General features: G+C 36.8%; 1 protein-coding gene across 3 annotated transcripts in view; it reads left to right on the top strand.

The window, feature by feature from the left end:
* Positions 1–14,693, top strand: part of syt7b (synaptotagmin VIIb) — a 131,166-nt gene extending 116,473 nt beyond the window's left edge. For 2 of the 3 annotated variants that reach the window (XM_058782956.1, XM_058782957.1), the window contains 6 exons: positions 5,159–5,426; positions 6,391–6,560; positions 8,122–8,236; positions 8,607–8,806; positions 9,709–9,831; positions 9,969–14,693. In XM_058782956.1, coding sequence (XP_058638939.1) covers positions 5,159–5,426; positions 6,391–6,560; positions 8,122–8,236; positions 8,607–8,806; positions 9,709–9,813 — 858 coding nt within the window. In that variant the 3' untranslated portion in view covers positions 9,814–9,831; positions 9,969–14,693. Of the gene's footprint in view, positions 1–5,158; positions 5,427–6,390; positions 6,561–8,121; positions 8,237–8,606; positions 8,807–9,708; positions 9,881–9,968 lie in introns of all 3 variants that reach the window. The other variant, XR_009272173.1, reaches the window with a different exon arrangement.
* The last annotated feature ends 1,246 nt before the right edge of the window (positions 14,694–15,939 follow it).

The raw sequence follows: 15,939 nt of genomic DNA, 5'->3' as shown, positions 1-15,939 counted from the left end.
ATGAGCTTTTATTGCCAGGAATGTTTACACATACGAGGAATTTGTTTTTGTGACAGAAGCTTCCACAGTGCAACAGAATGACAGTGACAGAACAAAAAAACACAGATAATAAAAAGAAGAATTAAAAAATAGAACAAGTAAATAAGGAATAAAAATATACAAATAGACAGTTGTATGTACAGGTATATTATGTGCAAATTGAAATGTAGATTAAGTTTGTGTGTTTGATAAATAAGTGTATACTAAGTGTATAAATAGTGTGTGTTCCACAATTATTGTCAGGTGTTCATGAGATGGATTGCCTGAGGGAAGAAACTGTTCCTGTGCTGGTCGTTCTGGTGCTCAGAGCTCTGTAGCGTCGACCAGATGGCAGCAGTTCAAAGAGGGAGTGTGCTGGATGTGAGGAGTCCAGAGTGATTTTGCCAGCCCTTTTGCTCACTCTGGATAAGTACAGTTCTTGGAGAGTGGGGAGGGTTGTACAAATGATTCGCTCAGCAGTCCGGACTACCCTCTGTAGTCTTCTGAGGGCAGATTTGGTAGCTGAGCTGAACCAGACAGTTATTGACGTGCAGAGGATGGATTCATGATGGCGGAGTAGAACTGTTTCAGCAGCTCCTGTGGCAGGTTGAACTTCCTCAGCCGGCGAAAGAAGTATAACCTCTTCTGGGCCTTTTTAACAATGGAGTCTATGTGAATGGGGGCGGGGGTTTCTCCTGAAGGTCCACGATCATCTCCACTGTTTTGAGCGTGTTGAGCTCCAGGTTGTTGAGACTGCACCAGATAGCCAGCTCTTTAACCTCCTGTCTGTAAGCAGACTCGTCACCGTCCTGAATGAGGCCGATCAGTGTGGTGTCGTCTGCAAACTTCAGGAGCTTGACAGAGGGGTCTTTAGATGCGCAGTCGTTGGTGTACAAGGAGAAGAGCAGTGGGGAGAGAACGCAGGCCTGAGGAGCTCCAGTGCTGATCGTACGAGTGCTGGATGTGTATTTTCCCAGCCTCACTAGCTGCTGCCTGTCTGTCAGGAAGCTTTTGATTCACTGACAGACGGAGGTGGGCACGCAGAGCTGAGTTAGTTTGGGCTGGAGGAGTGATGGGATGATCGTGTTAAAGGCCGAGCTGAAGTCCACAAACAGGATCCTCACATAAGTCCCTGGTCTGTCTAGATGTTGCAGAACATAATGCGGTCCCATGTTGACTGCATCATCCACAGACCTGTTTGCTCTGTAGGCAAACTGAAGAGGATCCAGTAAGGGTCCAGTAATGTCCTTCAGGTGGGCCAGCACCAGTTTTTCAAATGATTTCATGACCACAGACGTTAGAGCCACGGGTCTGTAGTCATTAAGTCCAGTAATTTTGGATTTCTTGGGGATAGGGATGATGGTGGAGCGTTTGAAGCATGAAGGAACTTCGCACAGCTCCAGTGATCTGTTGAAGATCTGTGTGAAGATGGGGGCCAGCTGGTCAGCACAGGACTTCAGACAGACTGGTGTAACACAATCTGAGCCTGGTGATTTTTTCCTATTCTGCTTCCGGAAGACCTGGCGCACATCGTCTTCGCTGATCTGAAGTGTAGGTGTGGGGGAGAGGGGGGTCGCTGGAGGTGTTAATGGTTGTGTGGAGAGGTGTTCAGGGTGGGTGTGGGGTGTTTTTTCAAACCTGCAGTAGAACTCATTCAGATCATCTGCCAGTTGTTGATTCTCCACAGTGCTGGGGGATGGTGTCTTGTAGTTGGTGATCTATTTCAGACCTTTCCACACTGATGCTAAGTCGCTTGGAAGTGAACTGAATCCTTAGTTTTTCAGAATAATTCCTTTTTGCCACTCTGATCTCCTTTTCCAGTGTGTATTTGGCCTGTTTATACAAGACATTGTCCCCCTTCCTGCAAGCATCTTCTTTGGCCTGACGGAGTTTTGCAGTGAACCACGGTTTGTTGTTGTTGTAAGTTAGATGAGTCCTGGTAGGAATGCACATATCTTCACAGAAACTGATATATGATGTTACAGTCTCTGTGAGCTCATCCAGATCGGTGGCAGCAGCTTCAAAAACACTCCAATCAGTGAGGTGGAAACAGGCTTGTAAATCCCGCTTTGCTTCATTAGTCTATTTCTTTACAGTCCTTAATACAGGTTTAGCTGATTTCAGTTTCTGCCTGTAGGTCGGTATAAGATGAACCAAACAGTGATCAGAGAGTCCTAAAGCTGCCCGTGGGACAGAGTGATATGCATCCTTTATTGCTGTGTAACAGTGATCCAGTATATTACTGTCTCTGGTGGAACATGTAACATGCTGTCTGTATTTTAAAGTCCCCAAAAATGATTAAAACAGAGTCCGGGTGTTGTTGCTCAGTCTCTGTGATCAGATCAGTTAGTTTCTGTGAAGCTGAGCTCACGTGGCTTGTGGTGGAATGTAAACACTCACGAGAATGAACGAGCAAAACTCCCACGGCGAGTAGAAAGGCTTACAGTTAATGAAAAGCACTTCTAGATCGGAACAGCACATCTTCTTTAACACAGTTACATCTGTACACCACCTCTCATTGATGTAAAAGCATGTCCCGTCGCCATGGGATGTCCTCGTTGATTCCACTCAAAACAGCTGAAAGCAGATGAAGCGCGCTGTCCGGAATGGCGTCATTCAGCCAGGTTTCCGTGAAACACAGAGCAGCAGAGTGTGAGAAATCCTTATTTGTCCGGGAGAGCAGAAGGAGTTTGTCCGTTTTGTTGGGTAGAGAGCGGAGATTCGCCTGATGGATGCTAGGCAATGCTGTCCGAAATCTGCACTGTCTGAGCTTCACGAGCGCGCTGGCTCGCTCCCGGTCTGCACGTCCTGAAGCGTTTGATCAGCTCCGCCGCTCCGCCGACTACTGTGTCCAGCAAAACTTCTGAATAATCAAGTTTAATTTAATTTTGAGTTTGTCTCATTTTTTACTATTTCTCTGAATTCTGAATTTGTATCTCTGAGTCATAAACTCATCATTGCAAATTTACATCTCAAAATTATGACTTTTTCTGCAAAATCTAAGCCATTGAATAAAAAAGTAATTGCAATGTTTTTCTCACAATTTTCATTTCAGAATTGCAAGTTTACTGTACACCTCGCATTTCAGACTTTTTCTCACAATTGCCAGCTTATATGTCATAATTGCAAGTTATAAACTTGTAATAAGTTTACATCTTTTTTCTACATATTCTGAGCTTACATCTTGCAATTTTTTACTTTTTTCTCTGAATTCTGAATTTATATCTCAGAATTTTGACGTTTTTCTTCAGAATTCTGAGATTACATACAATAAAAAATTTTGATTTTATCTCACAATTCCAACTTTTTTTTCAATTTTATATCTCACAATTTGCGAGTTAAACATGTCAGGATTGTGAGAAAATGTTTTTATACTTTTATTTTGTGGTGGCAATGAGCTTTCATAGTTTTCTTCTTGTTTTGATTCTCTGAAGTGGCTCTAGTTTTGATGTGAACCCTTTAAACACAGGGATGCATCATGTGTAATTGGTGCTCTCCCTTACTGCAGTCAGTCACACACAGAGATATGTCAAAGGGAACTTACCTCCACAAAAGCCCCGTAATTAGAACGGGTACAATGTGCTGCAGGGACGCAGACAACGGCCTTCACAGGGTCTGCGTGTCATTACGTGGGTGGTAAGGCGTTTTTAAAGAGATGTGATGAGGGCTAATGATGGTGCTTCCTCTTTAAGAGGGTGCCAGAAGCTCTTGTAAGCGCCAGCCTCTCGCAGCTCTGAGTCCCACTGGGGGGGATCCGGGCATTGGGGCATGGCATGTCAAATTAAGCCCAACTTTTAGCCAAGGTCCTGACACGGATGGGAGTTCATTAATTCAATATGCTGCTGCTTGTCAGACCACTTTAAGTGATGGATCACTAAGGTGTTTGTAAAGACCACCAACCGGTTCCCAACTTTTCGCCCTTCACCATGTATTAATGTGAAGGCAACAGCTTTTCACAACTCGTTAGAGAGCATCTTGACAACTTTTTTGTCTCATATTTGACAAGTGCAGTGTTTTGTTAGTCTTGTTTAGGCAGCAGGGGAGTCTGTTCCATTAGTTTGCCCGATTCAAACCAGTTGTTAGTAACATAACAATATTGTGAAGCATAAGAGACTCGACTCAGTAGACTTTCAGTAGAGCATGTTGTTAAGATAATTATGATATTCTCATAAGAAAAAACAAATATTTTTTTACATTTTGGTATTTAAACTGATAACTTATGAGTTTGTGAGGGCTTTTGACTGATTCACTAAAAGAATCAGTTCATAAGAATCATCTGTTCTTAAATCAGATTCAGTGTTATTTTAGGATCACTTATATAGTATTTATTAATATTTTGAATTCACTTTTATTTTTGTATTTTCAGTTTTATTTTTAGTTGAAGTTTTAGTGATTTTGTTATGTGCTTTTGTTTTATTAGTTTTTTATGTTTCTGTTTGGCTTTTATTTTAGTTATTTTAGTACTTCAACGCAAACTTTGAAGTTTGAAGTTTTGAGATTTTATTTAACTTATTTATATTTTGATATTTTGTCTCATATTTGGCAACTGGCAACAAGTTTTTTTATTTATTAAGGTTTTTGGTTTTAATGTGAGTGCGTTTGACCCATTATAAGAATCAACTGTTCATGAATCAGATTCAGTGATATTTTATTTTTATTTTTATATAATACTTCTATTTATTAATATTTTGAATTAGCTTCTTAAACCTAATTTATTTCATTCAGTTGCCAAGGCTACTTTGTTTAATATTTTATCAAATGTTTTTATTGAATATTTTTATTTTTATTTATGTTTTTGTTTTACTTCAACTTCAGTTAAAGGACACTATTTTAATAGTTTACTTTTGATTAACAATAAATATACTGTTTGTTTGTTTGTTTGTTTTTCATTTTTTGTCTTTTTTCCCGTACAACCAACGAAGATGCAATAGAAATTTGTAGGTGTTTGTGTTTATTAATTGTATTATTTTGCAGTACCTGGTATTTAATATCATTACATTTAATTAAAAAATAATTTATTTAGCCACACTGCTGTAGATTCAGTTAGGGTGCAGGACACTCTGCAATGTGGTTTTGTTAACAATGATTTAATTTGGAGTGATTACGCTGTTTAATGACAATCTCTGTCTTGGTTTGTAAGTTGTCCCCAGGCTCTGAGGAAGAGGAACACGAAGGGCCCGTGTGCGAGAAGCTGGGACGCATCCAGTTCAGCGTGGGATACAGTTTTCAGGACTCCACACTGACAGTGAAAATCCTGAAGGGTCAGGATCTACCTGCAAAAGATTTCTCCGGCACTTCAGATCCATTCGTCAAACTCTACCTTCTGCCAGACAAGAAGCACAAACTTGAGACCAAGGTCAAAAGAAAGAACCTCAACCCTCACTGGAACGAAACCTTCCTATTTGAAGGTCAGTATGTTTTGATATCTCAGCTACATTATTATGTGTTTAGAGTTTCTAGTACTTATGTAGTTCAAAGGTGGTTTCTCTCATGTAGCCAGATGTCTGACTCGCTAAATCAAATATGCATAAATGATTTAACTCACTTTCATTGACTACTATTCAAAGGTTTGAATATTTGTTAAATAAGTATTTTAGAAAGGCTGCATTTATTTGATCAAAAATACAACAACAAAAAAAATGGTAATATTGTAAAATATTTTTACAATGTAAAATAACATTTATATTTGAATATGATATCACATGATCCTTCAGAAATCATTCTAATGTACTGATTTGCTTCTCAAGAAACCTTTCTGATTATTATCAATGTTGAAATCAGTTGTGCCGCTTAATATTTTTGTTGAAACCATGATATGTTTTTGGTTCAGGATTCTTTAATGAACAGAAAGTTTAGAAGAACAGCATTTATTTAAAATCTTTTGTATCATTATACATACCTTTCACTGTCACTTTTGATCAATTTACAACTGCAACTTTGATCTAAATTATTAAATATTAATTATTAAAAAAGTGTTACAGTATTAATCTTACCTTTGCACAATAGTATATAGATCAGATATGTATTTATTTATTTACTTATTCAATTAATTTGAATTCATTATGAACTGTCAGGTCAAAAGCATGTGGTTTTTACATCATATTAACCCAACAAATGTGTTGTGTAACAAATGAAAATTACATAAATCCTCAGTTGTATATTAGTTCTTTGTCACAAGCGCTCATATCAACCCAGCACCTTCTAAACAGGAAACAATTCCCAGCAGAAACAAAAGCATGCAATTTTGTATGCAATGTGCATCAAACGGTCAATGAAGGGGGCCGGACCTTTGGAAGTATTTTTGTACCCCATATTGAGCTGTAAATAATTTGAGTGAGCTAACATTATCCTCCTCTCATCTCTCTCTCCCAGGGTTCCCATATGAGAAGGTGGTCCAGCGCACACTGTACCTGCAAGTGCTAGATTATGACCGTTTTAGCAGGAATGACCCTATAGGAGAGGTATCCATCCCCCTGAACAAGATCGATCTGGCCCACATGCAGACCTTCTGGAAGGAGCTGAAACCCTGCAGCGATGGCAGTGTGAGTGGATCTGTGTGTTTCTACTAAATTACCATTTCTGTCATTATGAAAGTTGAAGAGAGGAAGGAGACAAAGACACCAAACCAGGAGCAACAGACGCCAATAATAGTCAAAGAAAAGTGTCCAAAGAGATGAAGTGACTGAAAGTGGATGGCTAGGAACAGGAACAATACAACTTATAATTGTGCAGTGGGTAGAGTACGACATGCAGAGCCTCAAGTAATGGCGCGCTGGGTGCTGTTAGTCCTTTTTTAGCCCTTTTACACAAGAACAAGAGATGCACAAGTGTGTTGTTAGCATAAAGAGCCTTTGAAGTTCTCCAGGTAGGTTTTCTGGCATGGGGCGTCCAAAAGATCTCCCATGGGTTCATTGATTTCAGCGTGAAAGTCCATCAGCCATTCTGTGCTTAGTGTTTGAAGCTGTAGGGTTTGGACTGAAACTTAACAATTCATTGAAATGGTCCTGTGGTGTGACAAATGAATTGTTAGCAGTACAAATATTACATAAAGTCACATTTAATTTGAGGTGATTAGAACTGCATGTGTGATCATTGAAATGGAAGAATTTTGTAACAGACAACTTTAGTAACAAACAATATAGGGTTGAGATATATTAAGAGATATTAATTGGCTGACTTTTAAAAATGTTTTCATTGTGTGTCGTATTTGCTATCATTAACGGGTTGTATATAAATATATATATTTAATAATAATATTTATAATAGTTTGATTATATATGCACACAGATAATACTACTGAATATAATGTACTCATTTTAAAGTAAACAAGAAAAAAATTATTCATATAAAAAATTATTTAAAAATGTCATTTTAGCTGTTGTGTGTCTTACTTGCTATCATTAAATTGTATGTATATATAATATACATTTATTGATATCTGTAATATTTATCTATTTATCTAAAACACACACACACACATATGTATGTATGTGTGTGTGTGTGTGTGTACATATATATATGTATAAAGAGTTCAGATGCAAAAGCCATTTTAAATTTTATTCTAAACTTTTTAGAAATTTAATTTTTATTCTAAAATTAGCATTTTTCTCAGGCTCATATGTTTATGTTCAGTTATTTCATTTTAATGGCAATGAAAATAACCTATTCTTTACCACGAAAGTGAAATTACTGAATCTACACACAGGAGCCTGATAAAAATGCATTTAATACATTTTTAATAAATAAATATTGAAAAACTATTAAATATAAAAACCAGAATTAGTATTACATACAATACAATTACGTTAATATAAATTAAATGCAAGTAAATAAATAATGGAGTGATGTAAAAATGAATAAAATATTAAATTCTTTCTATTAAAATGAAATAATAATAGAAATATGTTTCAACAAAATATCAGCATCAAACATTGAAAATCCTATAAAGGTCAACCACTGACTAGTTGAAAAAAATGTTATAATAATATGTGTTTGCCCCATTATTTCTTATAAAACTGTGACCTCACATGAACCAGCTTGCGTAACTGATGTTTGAACCAATGAACCGGTCCGGTTCTGACTTTACTGTGTTCTTATCTTCAGGGGAGTCGAGGAGACCTCCTTGTGTCTCTGTGTTACAATCCCACTGCCAACACTATCACTGTGAGCATCATCAAGGCACGCAATCTCAAAGCCATGGACATCGGGGGAACATCCGGTATCAACATACACCCATAAAACCTCACAAATTAATCATTTAACTTCATGTTATAGTTACATTCCTGTAGATCATCTTGTAGAACATCACACCATCATGGGTTCGATTCCCACAGGACACACTGCATATGTGTTTACCTCGAATGTTTACCTTGAAGTTATTTCACAAAGCATCTGCTAAGGGAATAAATGCAAATGTGATATAGTTAAATTCCGTGCACTGAGTGCTTATGGGATTTCTGTGGAAATGTCCTTGTCAAGGTGCCATCTGCGCAGTAATCATCTCCAATGTAATTTAGAATTCGTCGCAAGAATTCTGATTCGCTGGACCTGAATCGCTGTGGACCGTTCCCTGTTTGTGTGCGTTTCAGACCCCTACGTCAAAGTGTGGCTGATGAACAAAGATAAACGAGTGGAGAAGAAGAAGACGGTGGTGATGAAGAGGTGTTTGAACCCCGTGTTCAATGAGTCCTTTCCCTTTGATGTCCCCACTCACGTCCTCAGAGAGACCACCATCGTCATCACAGTCATGGATAAGGACAAACTGAGCCGCAATGATGTCATAGGCAAGGTGTGATGTCACCAACTAGATAGAATTATTGGAATATTAGAAATCTTTTGGAACAATATAATTTAGCGTGTGTGTGTGTTTTCTTTTTTGAAAGTACTAATAATAATTTTATTCGGCAAGGATATGTTAAATTGGTAAAAAATCATCAAATAATCCTGGAAAAAAAATTATCGCAGGTTCCAAAAATCATTATGCCTCTTTTTAACATTTATAATAAATCGGCATATTACAATGATTTCTGAAGGATCGTGTTAAATTTCACAATATTACTGTTTTCACTGTATTTTTCTTTAGATAAATGCAACCTTCATGAGCATGAGGCACGTCTTTAAATCTTACTGATCTAAAACTTTTGAGATCATGAAGATGAATCAAACTTATTGTTTCAAATTTACCAATAGTATATACATTTACAGTATTTACATATCTATATGGTTGTAAATAATGCTGTTTATTAAATGCATGTAGTAAATACTGGTGTATACTAATTCATGGAAATGACTTGAATTTACTAAATGTAATGAAGTTTATCTAAAAGATACAAGTTTAGCTACATTGGGGGGGGAAATTGGGTGCAAAAGCAATTTTCACTCAGAAATCGATTGGTTATTTAACAATTGATTACAAAGAAATTACAACTTTGAATGAAACAAACATTACATTTTTTTAGAAAGACTGAAATGGTATTTTCTTGTAAAGCATACTCCAGTAATCTTGGCTTTACTTACAACTTCAAAAAATCATTTTTAGTGTACAAAATGGTTATCAACTATAATGTTTTTTTTTTGTCCAGTTTATAGGTTTGTGGCTTCATTGGTAAATTAACTCAATGGAAGCACAATCCTTATTTTTTTCCTGTTCTTATTTCTTCCACCTTCTTTCTTTTCATGCCATATTTCTAGATCTATCTCTCATGGAAGAGTGGCCCAGCAGAGGTAAAGCATTGGAAAGACATGATGAGCCACCCGCGCACTGCCGTTGCCCAATGGCACGCTCTCAAAGCTTGAAGGACCCGCCCACCAAAAGTAAACAACACCTTCAAAACCCTGTTGATATGCACAAGTTTAAACACGGGTACCAAAAGCCATCCAACTATCTTTCTTTCTCTTTCTCACTCTCTCTCCCTCTCTCTCTTTCTCCCTTCTCCAATTTTTTCCTGCAGTTTGTTTATGGAGACCCTTCCTTTATTCACTGCTTTTATTTTTTCCCACCAAAAAGAGGCTAAGCACTGCCAAGAAGACTGGGAGAGAAAGTCTTACGTAACCGAGAGAAGTAAACAGACTCGTCTTCCTTGAGAAAAAAGTTTGACAAGTCGACTGTTCTCTGAACAGCTGGACCGTGGAACAGGGTGACTTCTATCATCGCTGAACTTGAAACGGCTGAAAACAATCTCCTGAACAAACCCTTCTATTGCCATATTTGTGTCTCACCTCCCTCACGCCATCCCTCTGACCGTACGGAAAGATCCAGAAGGATCGCAACCACAGTGCAATACCTAGTTGAAGGAGGGATGAACTTGTTGTGTGTTGGACTTCGTCACCTCTTGATGTTTTTCTCGGAACAGTGTAGAAATTTGCTGGAACTCTTCGTCGTCTGTATGTACTGTGGGGTGATGTTATGTGACAGAAAAAAAGAGGTCTTGTTTTAAAAAAAAAAAAAAAAAAAACATGGAAAAACGTAAAATTCTAACTCACTTTAATTGACTGGATCAGTTCAAGTGCGTCGGGGAAATACGTTTGAACAATTTTAGAACATTCCAACAAATAGGGATTAAAAAAAACTGAGAATCTACGCAAGTACATAAATGCAAACATTTCTAGCAGTGTTAGCTTGATTTAAAAGCATTGTTTTTTTGAATGCGTCAGGCCTTGTTTCCACCTGGTATTAAGATGCATTTTCAATTATCTAATCACAGTAGTCAGATGCATTATAGTTTACTCCTGCATTTGATAACTTGTGTTCAGATTTCTTCTAGACCCTCCCTTTTTATTTTGTCGCTTGCTACATTAGTTTCGCAGAAGCGCTGAGAATGACATGCAAATACGATTAAATGGCGATTTACAACACTGTTTAGCGTCATCCAATTGTGATTGGATCAATAAAAATGCATCTTAACTCCAAATGTAAACAGTACCTCAGTAACACAATGCAAAAACACACAGCATTCGTAGTGTTACAAGAGGCACTATGGTCAGTTTCCTGTTTCACGTGCGGTTTATTGACACAAACATCTGATGTTTATTACTGCTATATATATCAGGACGTCATGCTTGCAATGCTTTGGCCAAAGCATTTGTGTACTTGCATAGAGTACTATACTGATTCTTCTTTCAAAGCGAAGCGCGATAGACAAGATAGGAGTGAGTGTTTGAAGCCTGTGTGTCGGCAGATACGCCTTTCTGATAGAAGCAGAACCACAAAAATCCTTTTATCTAAACTAGCATTCCTCATGTAACGTACACATCTTGCAGAGGATTGCATCAACCACTTAACCAGTATGCAATGACACTGCCAATGTGAGTTCAACGCTGCCAAAACGCACTTCATTTCTTTTCATTTTCAAAAGGGCTGAAGAAGTTCTTAGTGTCCCTCCAAATTAAGACGTGCAATTTAGAAGTTAACTAAAGAAAAAGAGCAGAAGCGGGAAAATATAACGCAAGTCATGTGATTGTTTGTGCGTCTTTGGCTTAGTGTGTGTGTTTGTATGCGTCTGTCGCTGTCTGCATTTGTGTATTTGTTGAGGATTTGGATTACAGCGGCCATTCGATTGATTCCTTATCGTACTTATGCTGCCTTCAAGTCTTCCTGCGAAGTTTGAGAAATACCGCATGATTTTAGGAAATAGTCATAAAATGTATGTTTTTGTAACAAAATGAAATACAAATACCTGGGTTTCCACACATCAACACATTTTTAAGTGAAATTTGGGGTATGAATGAAAACAGTAAGAAAATGGCATTAAAAGCATATAAACTCACTTGAGGAGGATACATTTTTATATGGTAAGAAGACATGCATAAATGATGGAAATTACTAACATTTGCTAAATAAATTAGATCCACATCAGAAAATTAATCTAGCATTTGTTTTAATAAATTTAAAGTTTTAACATGCACACCACTATTGTATTGTATACTGCATATGTATATACTACATAGAGGGTAAGTTTTATTAATTTTTATGAATCATAAAATGTATTACATTTAAGAAAACAGCTCTGTTTATTACTTTTTATTACATTCAAGAAAATGGTTATACCATTGTACTATTGTGCCAGAAGTGGTGAAATAAAATAAAATAAAATAATGTGAATATTGCGAAAATAATTTTGATCAGCAAACATGAAAAACAAAACTCCACTTTTTTGTTCACAATTATTGCAATTTGTATTTTTTTAATTTTTTAATTTATTTTTTGTACAAGTTAACTTGGATGAAAATGTGTGTATTAATGCTTTAGAGCAGGATTTTAAAAAAATCATTAAATATATATATATATATATATATATATATATATATACATTAAAATTAATATTAAATTAAGATCAAATTAAAATATGTAAATATTTTAAAAATTTAAAAAAAAATATATATAAGAGAGAGATAGGTATTTGTTTACCTGTCTATCATGTGACTATCCTATATCACAAAACCTTGAACATTTGAATATATTTTTCAATTACTGATTATTTGAATGTTTTATCCTAAAATCTCAGGGGTATTTTAAGTACATATTTAAGTTCAAAGATGTTCAACTGACAAAAATGTTTGTAAAGTTCCTGCTTTAGAGAATAACGGGAAATGTAATTAAGTTTCACAAACCTGTCAGCTCATAAAACGGTTAAATGAGTATTATTTTGTAATAAGCTTTTTCATTCTTCATGAACAGTACACAAAATGCGTGCAAAGCGAATTGTACCATCAACATTCACAATTAGAGCTTATTATGATAGCAATTAGCTTCTGGCAGAATTCTTGAATCAACATGCCCTCAACTCACAAAGTCTGTGCTCAATGAAAATAATTACGCTAATTTTGACATTGCGATGCTGTTCATACGGTCTCATCTCGTAAACACGATCATTCCAGCATGACTTGAAGGCAGCATTAGCCTGGCTCTGGGGATGGCATAATATGAGTTATAAATGACAGGTCTGCAGGATATAATAGCAATACTCTCACATTTTGCTTTTCGAATAACATTTTGTATGCTGCGTTTGCTTGCGATTTCTGCCGCCTCTTAATGTGTTACTTGCGTAACAGAGAAAAGACAAATATAGAAAGGAAGAATTCAAATTGTTACCATGTCAACAGTTAAATTAGGAATATTACACTAGCCTACTTATTATGACAGACGACAAAACGTCTTACTTGAAAACACAAGGCAATGTACTGTAGATAAGCAATATTTAATGTAAGGGTTAACTTCAGGGTTAGGACATCCGTTCATATTCGTTCGACTTGAAACACTCATACAAACACACACGCAGTGCTTCAGGAAGTGAAACATCCATCACCTTTCTCCCCTCCATATGCCTGTGCTCTTGGTGTCAGAGCCGACGTTAGACGTGAATATCACTGCCAGACGTTTCTCGCAGCCTGTCCTCCCCCCCGACTAACACGCTGTGACAGACGCGTCCTCAAAGACACAGAGAAAGTGTGGGAGGCAAGAGTTTAAAGGCCAAAAAACAGACCAAAGTGAGAGCAAGACCTAAAAAAAATATTCAAGCACTTCAGAACTTTGTGTACTGTGTTTCTCAGTCGTTGAAAGTGGGTTAAAAGAAGTAGGCTAACTAAAGTGAAAACAGAGAGAGTGTGGATTCGTTCATTTGGACTTGTAAGCAGGACCGTCACATGAATTCGATAAAGCATCAAACGATAAAAGTTTTCTGTTACATGTCTGAATTTTTGTCACCTGTTTTGTATTCATTTATGTTGAGTAGCCCTACACACAGTGCAATCGTGGTTCAAATTCATGTAACTTTTTATTTAAAGAATGTTCTGGATCACATACAAGTTAATGTCAATTAACTTTTCAATGGAAATACAAAGGGCGTGATGATACATGTAAAAATACACATTTTTTTTAATAACCAGATGTTCATCCAAGTGGAAAAGTAGTTCCACCTTTAAAAGGACAATTTAAACATTACAGATTTTAATCATTCATATTTTAATGAATAAATAAAAATGAAAAGTCCAACAAAAATACAAACACATTTTTAAACCTCAAATATGTCAACAGTTATTTGTTTTGAAGTCTCAATGTAACTGTAATTATTAATACGAAACTATCCGAAACTTTCCATGTTTCGACGGTCCTGCTTTTAGGTTCCAAATCTGAGTGAGTTTTGCTTTGCGAGTTGAAATCGATGAGCGCCTGACGTGAAAATGAAATAAATGCACCGGTGAAGCGGCATGCTTTGTTTTGTCTCGTCTAGTTGTGTGACTCACCGCGGTGAGGCGGCTAATGTGAGCTTGTCTGTTTTACTGTCGTATCCACAAATTTCCGTTTGAGTTCGTTTTTCAGCTGTTGGATTGCAGATGTTTCGACCTTATGAAACAAAATGCCAAACCAGGTTTGAAACAACCAGCATTCGAATGGTCACGTCTGTCGTCACAGAGGCGTTACGGACATCTGAATGTGGAGCGACGGAGTCGGAAATGAACTTTGATGTGTGTGATGACAACCCATCTAAAGACGTTGTGTGAACTTGTGTGTGTGCTTGTAAAAATTAATGTTACCCTGGGGAGTTTTGACCAAGACCCCTGACGTTTCTCAGCATCTCTGTGGTGTGCACAATATGATTTGACATACTGATGATTTATTTTGGCATAAATGTACAGTGTAAATAGATGTAAACCTGTATATAAAAGAAGGAAACTGACACGTTTCTTGGAGTCTCTTGATTTATAAGTTGAGAGAATGAGTTCACTTTGCTTAAAAAGGTAATTATGATAGTAATTCTATGATAGAATTGTTTTTGTTTCTTTCTTTAAATAACTTGTTTTTGTTATATTGTGTGATCTGATTTTGTCTTTGCACAAATCTAATGTTCTGTAGGGTTTTCTAGCAAAAAAATACAACAAAAAAAAAACATTGTTCGGTTCAAGAAATTATGTGTGAGCGTGTGTGTTCTAACTCAACAAAATAAGACAACTGTTGCAATGTTGCACCACCTTTTTTGCCGTAAATTGACTCTTTGAGTTTTTCTGATTCATTTACAATGACCCAAATTGTAACCCTTCAACAGTGCTACCAGCATCTGAAATGAATCAGAGTTTTCGTCTGTCTTTTGTTGAAAGAGAATGAAGTTGATACTAATAAACGGATATTGGTGGAAAACACACATGCTCCTTTAGTTTGTGAGGAATGGCTTTCATCTCATGACGGTCATCCAGGGCACTACACCTGTCCTCGCTGACGCACATCAGGAGTAGAAAATAACCTCAATGGATGCACCCAGAGGAAAGCTTCATTGCTCAGAGGTCGCTCTTTCATAACTCAGGAAACATAATGGAGATTGAAATTGATGCTATTACTTTCTTAATACAGTTCCTTCACAATTTATCAGTGCACATTATTCCAAATAAGAAAGGGTCTTCATAACCTTTTATCAAAATGAAATAACTTTGCGCCTACAACAACTTTCCCTTTCAGTTGACATCCAAAATGCTTAGTTTTAAACTTTTCCTCTCCAACCATTTGATGCCATTCTGGTATTTAAAGGAATAGTTCACCCAAAAATGAAAATTACCCCATGATTTATTCACCCTCAAGCCAGGTGTATATGAGTTTCTAAAAAGTTATTTCTAAAAAATGTCCTGGCTCTTCCAAGCTTTATAATGGCGGTGAATGGGTGCTGAGATTTTGAAGTTCAATAAAGTGCATCCATCCGTCCATCCATCATAAAAATACTCCACACAGCTCCGGAGGGTTAATAAAGGCCTCCTAAAGCGAAGTGATGCATTTGTGTTAGAAAAATATTTTTTTAATAAAACTCTGATTGTATTTGTCATATACACCTTTGGCCTGAGGATGAGTAAATGATGGGGTAGTTTTCATTTTTGGGTGAACTATCGCTTCAACTGTCATTTTTCACAATCCAGTCGATGAGTAAATTGATGAAATCA

Source organism: Onychostoma macrolepis, chromosome 07 (genome assembly GCF_012432095.1).
Source record: "Onychostoma macrolepis isolate SWU-2019 chromosome 07, ASM1243209v1, whole genome shotgun sequence".
In the NCBI taxonomy this organism is placed as follows: domain Eukaryota; kingdom Metazoa; phylum Chordata; class Actinopteri; order Cypriniformes; family Cyprinidae; genus Onychostoma; species Onychostoma macrolepis.
Note: the sequence above shows the minus strand (reverse complement) of the source record. Positions and strands in the feature narration are given on the sequence as shown.